Source organism: Histomonas meleagridis (genome assembly GCF_020186115.1).
Source record: "Histomonas meleagridis strain 2922-C6/04-10x chromosome Unknown contig_118, whole genome shotgun sequence".
Classification (NCBI taxonomy): domain Eukaryota; phylum Parabasalia; order Tritrichomonadida; family Dientamoebidae; genus Histomonas; species Histomonas meleagridis.
This window is the reverse complement of record NW_027150758.1, coordinates 708,120-718,200: the sequence shown is the minus strand read 5'-3', so window position 1 is coordinate 718,200 and position 10,081 is coordinate 708,120. Positions and strand designations below refer to the sequence as shown.

General features: G+C 28.6%; 3 protein-coding genes across 3 annotated transcripts; all 3 read right to left on the bottom strand.

The window, feature by feature from the left end:
- Nucleotides 1-279: 279 nt before the first annotated feature.
- GO595_001047 (Clan CD, family C14, metacaspase-like cysteine peptidase) lies at nt 280-1,095 on the bottom strand (the record flags this gene model as incomplete). Its single annotated transcript, XM_067913157.1, has 1 exon — nt 280-1,095. The coding sequence occupies one exon, from the start codon at nt 1,093-1,095 to the stop codon at nt 280-282; it is 816 nt and encodes a 271-aa protein (XP_067778990.1).
- Nucleotides 1,096-4,315: 3,220 nt separating this feature from the next.
- On the bottom strand, nt 4,316-4,885 carry GO595_001046 (Myb-like DNA-binding domain containing protein; the record flags this gene model as incomplete). Its single annotated transcript, XM_067913146.1, has 1 exon — nt 4,316-4,885. One exon carries the CDS (start codon nt 4,883-4,885, stop codon nt 4,316-4,318), a length of 570 nt encoding a protein of 189 aa, XP_067778989.1.
- A 1,581-nt stretch (nt 4,886-6,466) lies between these two features.
- Nucleotides 6,467-7,150, bottom strand: GO595_001045 (uncharacterized protein; the record flags this gene model as incomplete). The annotated part of the gene is made up of 1 exon (XM_067913135.1): nt 6,467-7,150. The coding sequence occupies one exon, from the start codon at nt 7,148-7,150 to the stop codon at nt 6,467-6,469; it is 684 nt and encodes a 227-aa protein (XP_067778988.1).
- Nucleotides 7,151-10,081: the final 2,931 nt, after the last annotated feature.

The following is a 10,081-nucleotide window of genomic DNA, read 5'->3' as shown; positions in this document are numbered from 1 at the left end:
ATTCAAAAGCACTTTTGAGCGATGAGTTAAAACAAGTCAAATTCGCCCACACGCTCCAAGTTGCATATGAATATTTGGAATAAAATTCGTTGAATTTCATGTATATTATATGAGTTTATAATGAAATATTGACCCTAATTAGAAAAAAATTTACTTGATCTCGTTAAAATCTTTCTGATAATCAAAATTTTCATATGTGCAAAGGCAAATATTCTATAGAAAATAGAGCAAGAAAAAATTTATGATAATATTTTTAAAAATATATATTACATGAATAGCCTATCCATACCTTACAACATGAAACCCAAATCGTTGAACCTCTTCATTAACAGAGTTCTCGATTTCGTCCATTGTAATGCTTGTATTTGTTGAAAAGATACGACATAGAGAAAATGATAGATATCCCTGTGAATTGATTTCTGTACTTTGAGACTTTGGGTCTCCTTCGTTGACTTCGATTGAAATCATTGTTGTATTTGGAGGAAGATTATCTGAAATAAATATTGATTTCGATGGAAGGTCATTTGTATCTTTAATATGACTACAATCGAACATACAAAGGAGCCTTGACGTAGGAACTTTGTAAGCATTGATAAAGTCATTTATTCTTGAACATGGAATTAATTCATTATTGAAGAAAAGTAAATTAGAGTTTTTGTTTTCTGAAATGACGTCCCTAGTGTACCCAAAAAATCCAAGTACAACACTGTTTGTCGTTTGTGAGAGAAAAATTCTAAAACATGAGAAAAAAACAGTTGATACTGGGTTAATGACAAAATAAACATTATAACCAAGCTTACGAAAAGATTGCGCTATGGCAATAGAATCATTTATGGAGTTGATTTTTTCTTCTTTTGAAATTGGATTGATAGTATTGATACATAAAAAGCATGATTTTTTCATTGAATGAGGAAATTCACGGGTTGCTAATGTTTGGCATTCAATACCAATAGAATATAAAACCGACATGTTGACATATTCATTTCCTCTATTTCGAACATTCTCGATATCTTCTTCGTTGAAGCCATCAGGGAGAGATTCCATAATATCGAAGTCATCATAACCCATTTCGATATAACTACAATTGCAGCCCATTTTGTGATGAAAATTTTTAAACGTCACTTTTGTCTTAATGGAAATTGAGAAACATTGATCCCTTATCTTCACAATACAGAGAATGAAATTCATGCCAAATAACAAATTTCAAACAGCTAATGTAAAGACACTGGAAGGAGAATTACTAAATAAGAATATCAATCAATGAAATTTCAGTATGTAACATAAGGTAATATTCAAGAAAATAAGAGCTTATAAAAGCCACTACATTATAATAGTTGGTATAGACTCAAAATTTTGTTGTTCTAAATAGGGGAAAGATAGGATTTCTCCATTGTGTATTGTCAAATTTATGAATGCATTCAAAATTTTGAAAGTAAATATTTACTTCTGAAAATTTGAATTTCAATCAGACAACCGAGTGGACCGTTAAAAATCATCTTGAAAAAGTGTTTTTATTTCAATACTTTATGTGGATACGATTAAAATATATTGATTTTTTTCGAAAATAAAACAGAAATACCTTATAAACTAACATATGCTATAAAAAATATCACTATTTTTGGATATTATAATTTCTTGAAACAATTAGAAATTAGAAGAAAAATCGATCCGAGCATGTCCTGATAGAGTCGAAATAAAAGTATTATTATAAGTTGTCAGTGCTTTGTATGGAAAAAATATTCAATACCTAACATCTAAGAAGAATAAAACACTACAAATAGTATAAAATGAGAAAAATGTGCTTTTGAAGGTGGATGATACCTACGAAATAAAAACTGGTGGTAAAATTAAGGAAATCTATACCTTTTATAGGTCGATTCAATAGAATATATATATATATATATATATAAGAATAAATTAACATAGAGCTGTTAAATGTATTTAACAAGAATAATTAAATTGCATCATTTTAAATTATTTTCTTTTTATAAATTTACTCAAACATTTGGTGAAATATTTTATTATATATTCAAAAGGGTTTTCAGTTTTTTCTTATCCCTTTATAAATGTAATGATTCGACTAAAATAATTTTTATTTTACCTAAATTAACCATTATTATTGTTGTTTGGTATATTTTGAATACTAGAACATTATATCAATTTGATCTGTTATTAATCGGATAATATCATATTTATTTTTTTCAGATGCTATCACAAGTTGGGTTTTATAAATTTTAAGTAGATTCCGAAAATCATTTTTTAACATTAAATTATATAAATAGATTTTGCAAATAATAAATAAACATTTATAGAATTTATGTTAACTTTTCCTGAATCAAGAAGCAATCTTACAACATCTGCATTCCCATTTTCAATTGCATAGATAAGAGGTGTATGAAATTATAATAACAATTCCCAAAAAATACATTGAAATTTGAAATGATTTAAATGAATTTTAAAAATATCAAATTATCATTTTCGATTTATCAGATATAAGACCACTTTTCGAATATTTGGTTTTGATAATGAAAGTCCAAGTTAAAATTCATACGAAAACAAATTATGCAAATATAATAATTGTATTAATGTGTATTATTCGGTGAAAAATTGGAATAATCACTCAAATTTCTTTTACAAATGAGAGGTTTTATAGCAATATTTTTCAAAATTGTAAAGAATCTCAAAAATAATCATTTTTTGAGATATTTGTGATGAACTATGTTCGATTTCTAGTGAACTATTCGAATTTGTGCAAATGCATTAACTGGCCGAACTTCCTTCCTATCGTAGAGGTGATCCATCAAAATTACCATTTCCTTTTCAGTTTTTTCGCACTGTTCATAATGAAATGAAAAAATGATCACGAATATCTTTAAAATGACCAAAATTCTTTTTGTAGAAGTAAAAAAGATCATTTTTTTCATCAGTTAATTCTAAATTTTAAGTATAAAGAAAATCGTGCAGAGAATGATCTGGTTACCGTCCTCTTGATTTTTTGAACAAACAAAGCATTTTTGCGAATATTTGTAAAAAGGAATTTCATTTGTTCTTTTTCTCAATTTACAACTTATATTAAATTTATAATTTCTTTTATAGTTCTATTTTAAAAAAAATTAAGGGACAAATTTTTAATAAACAAAAATGAATGATATCATCAATAATGAAAATTAAATATATTATCTTTTCTTTTTGTTTTGTATTTACAATATTCGCCATAAATTATTACAGAAGCGAAACGATAAATTAACCATTGAATTCTCTATCGTACATCCAATGGATTTCAATAATCCAAAAAAGTTTTGATGATGTGGAGGAGATTCTTTAACCCAAACTCTACTCCATCATCAAGTGATGTATCGCTTATTTTATATCCCTCTTTTCTTATATCCGAATGTGAATGTGCAAAGTCGATCAGAACTAATCTCGGCTCCTTTAACAAATCATCTGCGTCGTATGACATAAACAATGAGCTTGCATACAGTCTGAAGCCCGGGTTCTCTTTTATGTATGCAGAATAAATTTTGTTTATTCGTTTAAGTCTTTTTATTGTACTTGGAAGAATTTGATTTGGAATAAAATCATGAAGTTGCTGAATAAATTGTTCTTTGGTAAGGTAACAGTTTTGTGATTTTGTTGTGTCGACAATTATTTTTCTGTTTCTTTGGATTCGCATTGAAACAAGACGAATACCAAGAATGTGAGAGATGGATTCCGCATTCTTGCGAATTAATTTCACACGAAACTTTTCGGATGCTGTAATGTCCCATTGACGAGTACCAAGCTTAATATCACAATGACAAGGTGAGATAAATCCATTATCCATGTCTTCAATTATCATATAAGATTGTTTTGTTGAGGGATATATCCCGAAAAATTTAGGTAGTATAGAGTGCAATGAGGAGTCATGGTAAAATTGTAATTTTTCTCCTTCGTGATGAGAATTTTCTTTAGCAATGCAAGTACCTTCACACACGTTGCAGGTGCAATGAAATACATGATGGGGACGATGATTCGGGTTGTTTCTATCATCAATAAAGGTCACTTCGAGTTTGTCTTGCTTCATCTTTTCAAAATGGCGATATTTGAAATATAACCGTTTAATCAATTGAATTCACACAAACGTTAGCCGTTTATTCAAGAATTTTCAATGTGACGATAGAAGTTTTTCGGTAGAGAACGATATTTATTGAATTACATTTTCTGGGAATTATTCAAGCGATAATGAACGATAAGAATTCCAAGTCAAGATCTTCGGCCTTTCCAAAAGAAACCAACAATTTTATTACATCTTTTCCTTATAAGGAAAATGCTTTTTTTAAAGTTCTGGATTGTTTTGTACGCTATTGCCTTGATCATGCGGAAGCATTGTTAAAGAATCTATGACAATTCCATCTTGCGGGTTTTGTGAAATCCTATAAGAAGAACGAGATACTTTCAGTCCAGAATACCACCTATTTTTGACAGAGCCTGGAGACCTTCCCGGGAGTAGCTCAGCAATTATTGTCCAACGATTCCCAAATTCTTTTTGTTTTTCAATAATAATCTGATCTTCCCATGGTTCATAAGGGCTATGCTTCAGTGCAGGGTCGAGCCTGTTGGACCATCTTTCTCTGCATTGTTTGGAAGTTCTTGTTGGAATAAATTTTGCAACATTGCTCCATTTTTTTGTGCCAACTTGAGCTATGGCTGATTTAAGAAGTTCGTCTTCTTGTTGAGACCATGACCCATGTGTATAATAGGTTTGTTTATCAGAACTTTGATTTTGAAAAAGAGCTTGAAAATACCCTGGGATCTGTGGTGGATCGAATGTAATATTGTTAGAGGATTGGGCAATCAGATCATTTTCTTGTTGTTGAAGCTGTTCTTTGCTTGTGCTATGGTTCATTAGAATTTGGCGCCAAAACTGAAATTTATTCTCAATATAAAACCGCAAAAAACCGCATAACAATGGCCGTTCTTCACATAGGAGGCGACACTTCAAATACTGACACAATCTATACTTTTTTTGAGTATATATATATATATATATATATATATATATATATATATATATATATATATATATTTATGCATAAATTAAGCTATATATTAACTGTGCAGAGGCTCAAGAAAAATCTGATGGACAATTTTGAGATCCCAAAAAGGGTGAAGGGGAAGGTGACATCAAAAAAAGGAGACAATTATTGACGATTATCATATATTAAAATTATACGGACACTTTTTGAGCGAAGCTGTAGGTATAATTGAATTATCAGAAAACTTTTTGATAATAATTTTGTGTAACAACTTTTTCAAGTAACCAGTGGTCCATGAGCTACCACATGGATTTTAATAGTTTAGTTCAAGCTACTGTATCTGTTGAACAACAAAGGATTGCTGAAAACACACAAAGAACATATAATTCTTTGTTGCGTTCATATGACAATACAATGAATCAAATTCCTAATGCACCCGAATCATATCTTATTACTGAGAATAAATTACGTGCTTTTTTGGAATTCTATAGAAGTCAACACCCGCAAACGACCTATTCCTACCTTAAATCATTCGTCTCAGCTGTTGTATCTTATTTAAGAAAAAATAACTTAGATGATTTTACGAAAACAAATAATTTTAAGTCGTACATGCTTGGCTTGAAAAGAATAATGAAGGGGGATACATCTCCAAATGCGAAAAAGTATGTCACAATACGACTTATGATAAGACTTGCAAAAAGTACTAATCAAAATGTAAAAAATGAAATAGAACTTATGACAATAGAAAGTTTGTGCTTTTATGGCTTTTGACGAATTTCTGAGGCGTGCAGATTAATGTGGAAAGAAATAACATATGATCAGGACGGACGTTTGGTATTACTCATTCCTTATTTTAAAACAGATCAAACAGGGAGGAGAGTCAATGTGTACATTTGTCGTTCAAACACAATATATTCCCCTTTTCTATGGTTACCAAAATGGAAAGTATTAAGTTATATAAATGAAGAATCGAATGTCTTTACATTATGTGATAGAACAGTTAGGAGAAAGTTTAAATTGCATAAAAAAAAATTGGAGTGAATCCAGAGAGTTATGCAACACATTCTTTTCGTAAAGGGGCCGCTCATGAAGCATCATTGGCTGGAATTGCTGATTGCAAAATTAAAGCCCAAGGAAGATGGATTTCTTCATGCTATCAGCGTTATACTTCTATCCAAATGGTTGAGGCTGGAGATGCAATTACAGTAAAAATTTAATTAAAACTCAATTTAAATTTGTCCATATAATTTTTTATATGAGATTGAGAAAGTTGTTACACAAAATTATTATCAAAAAGTTTTCTGAGAATTGAAAATTATGGGCAAAAATGGCAAATAAACCGTTTTTTTGCCCTTGAGGTGTGATGCACACCCACATAGGAAAACAATTTTGAAAAGAATTTCCAAACAAAACATATTGTTAATTTATTAGAAAACATAATGACCTCTTTCTTACTTATCATAATTTAAGTCAAAGTAAGTTTCATAATTTGTATGAATGCCTAAAAAATTAAACATCCAGACAGACTCACTTTTTCTTTGAAATTCACCGATTTTGTATGCTTTACATTGATCATCGAAGTCCACCGGGAACCTAAATACTTCGCGCTTAAACTCATCTTTTACGTAAACCTCAACGTGACCGAAAGAAGAAATTGGCTTAGAAAGCGACATTATGACTATAGTTATGGTTTTTGCATTTGGGGTTAATTCTTCGAATTGAATCGACGCAAATGTTTTATCTTTTGGACTTTGGGGTAAATTAAGGGTAATTCCCTTGAGTTGCTTTTGGTTGAGGTAGCATATGTGTTTTCTATTATCTGCATTTGTAAGAACATGAACTAGATCTAATCCTTCATTGGTATTTACATAATCAAGATAAACATTAAGAGTCCTTGTGCCAGGATATTCCATAAAAAAGTCATCAGTGAAAAGATCAGGATTTGAAAAAAATGATAATCGATTAGGAATAATTTGTGAATTTAAACCTGTGCCTGTGAGGATTTTCTGAACTGCTTTATAAATGTTTGCCTTTGTAATGCCTGTGAAAGATTTTTTAATTTCATGAAGATGAATCGAATTTGACTCATGAAGATGTAGAATAGTGGGTATGAAAAATGTATGTCCTTCTTGCATGTTAAGTTTTTCGGACTTGATTAATCCTTTTTCTGATTGGATCAAAAATTTAAAAAGATTTGAATTTGTGAAAATGCCAATAATGAGAGTTGGCCATGACAAAATAACTTTACGTAGATCAATTAAGATGGTTGATATGTGTAAGTTTTGATATCGATATTCTGAAAATGTGGCATTTTTCAAAAAATTAGAATCAATAAAAGATACTTCAGAAATGAAATTTCTTTTAGAGATGTGAGTAATTGATGTTGATGCTTTGCTACTAGATAAGACTGAAATTGATAAATATAATGGAATTTCATTTTCAAAATTAGCAACTGCATTTGTCTCACTAAGCGATAATTCAATAATAGAAATCGCTAACGTAAACTTATCTTCAAATTTAAGAGTAGTTGATAAATTTGTATTCAAATCTTTGATTGATTGCAAATCAAATGATGTTTTGGAAACCAAATTACAATCTGGCGCTTTTGAAATAAGGGCGAATTGAAGTTTACATAAGAATGGCAAATAAATTTTGATTGTCTCATCAAAATTTCTTTGATTCATATAATTTGTATGGCCTAATTCCCCAAGTTCATTAAATACACAGCACGACAATTCGCATTTTTGAGTTTGTTTTAAGTTTTCTAGCTTCGAAAGCCGAATTTCTATTTTCCATTGCATTGGTGCTTTGGTAAGTGAAGCACCCCAAATTACATCACATATGTAAAGCATTCATAAATTCTATGAGCTCAATCAAACAAAACAATCGAAGAGGTTGTATCGAATGTCAAAATGAGATCAATATGATCGTTTTGGCAGTTCTTTTAATGAATTTGATTGAATACTTTATAGCAACACTTACTCTTGATACCTGAAACATTTGTTGCTGGAAAAGTTTATAAAGAAATAATTGATGACTTTAAAAATGCCATTGATCGTTATCCAAAAAGCACTAATTATCAATGGTTTGTAACAAATATTTGGATTGACATTCCAGGAAAATCATATTTAGAAGAGCTTTCTAAATGTAGTTTAGTATCTCCAGAGAAAACATTTATACATCTACTTTTTTTAGTTGCAACTCAATTGAATGAACTTGAAGGAAAAGAAATCACAAATTTTGATAAGCAATGTTTAAATATTCTCTGTTTAATTTTAAAAAATGTTCCAAACAAGCCTAACGGCATGAATGTCAGTTATCCATTGTATCAAATTTTGACACATCCAACACTCATTTCGATATATCAAAAATATCCATCCATTATAAATCCATTTGGGCAACTTATTTCCAAGTGTGTTGATTGTGGCTGTAACATTGTAAGTATTTTTACTGAATTTATTCAAAGTCAATTATCAATATATTCTCGTTCAAGTTCCTTTTTTATTCATATTCTTTTCTATATCATCAATGAGAAAGAATCTTTTCTAACATTTCTCAAATCCCTTCGAACCATTTTACATTTCATGACCAAGATCCGGGAAGATTTCCATATACATCTTTATTTAATTTTTCGTCGTTTTTCATCTAATCATCCATATGTTCATCAAGACATTCTTAATAATCATCAATTTGACAAACCATTTCCACTTGTTTTAGATTACATTAATAATTTTGATAAGTTAAATATTGAAATATATCCATTGTTATCCTTTTTAATACCATTTGTCTTTTTTTGTATTTCCGAAAGTAAGATCAAAAAGGCTGTTAAAGGTCTTTTAATTCCTAATAAAAAGAATTATCGTTCAATATATTTTTCACTTATTGAATTTAGTACTGCCAAAATTATGATGGGCGACAAGTTTCCCAAATATATTGATTCCATATTAACGAAATCATGGGAACAATTTAAGAATGAAATGAACATTGTTTATAAGAATGTTCAAGCTTCATTTATTATTATTGATTCATTTGTGAATCATAATGATTGGAAACTATTAAATAATTATTCATATTCAAATGAATCGGATGGAATTGTAATGTTTTGTGAAGCTTGTCGAATATTATTTGAAGGATATCCAATAAAACTTAAAATATCACAAATTCCGAATTTTATTGGATCGCGATTAATTGAAATTATATATAACTCATTACAAAATAATACATTATTTAAAACAGATGAAAAGTATTTAATTTTCGAGTCAACAGTTATATTATTTTGGTATGAATTAAGTTTAGAAAATCATATTAAAATGTCGAGTGTAGAATTCCAAGAATTCGAATTAGAAACGCCATTAAGTTTCCAAGTATTAATTAATGATTTTAATGATATTACTAATATTAAAAAGATAATGTTAATGATTATTTCATTTATTAATAATAATTCAACTCAAACGCCAGCAATTTTGTTTTTGTTTTTACAAAATTTGTTTTTGCCTTTCGATCAATGGAGAATAATTAATATATATGATAAAGATGAATATGAAAATGTTGTTAATTCTATTTTAGCAAGTTATAGAGATATGTTATTAAATTTATGTGTTAAAGGTGAGATAACTATACTTGAACAATTATTATGTATATTTAATATATTTATTCATTGGATATATTTTATTATTTCGATACATAAAATTAATGATTTTTCATTTAATTATAATATGATAAATGATATAATTATATTATATCAAATTATTGGAATAAAAACAATAAAAACTGAAAATTCTTTAACGAAATTATTAACTAAATGTAATATTAATAATCCGACATTTAAATTAATGAATAATATAATAAAAATTCCTTATTCATTATTATTAAATAACATTAAAATTAATTCTTCTTTCATTTCAATCTTTTTAAAATATTTTAACCCGGAAAAAGTTATACTCGAAATCCTTCAATTAATTGATTTCAAAGGATTTAATGAATTAATTCCATTGTTTAATACTATTCCAAAAGTTTGTATTCCAGTTTGTTTAAAGAAATTATATTCGATTTTAGATTCTAAAGAT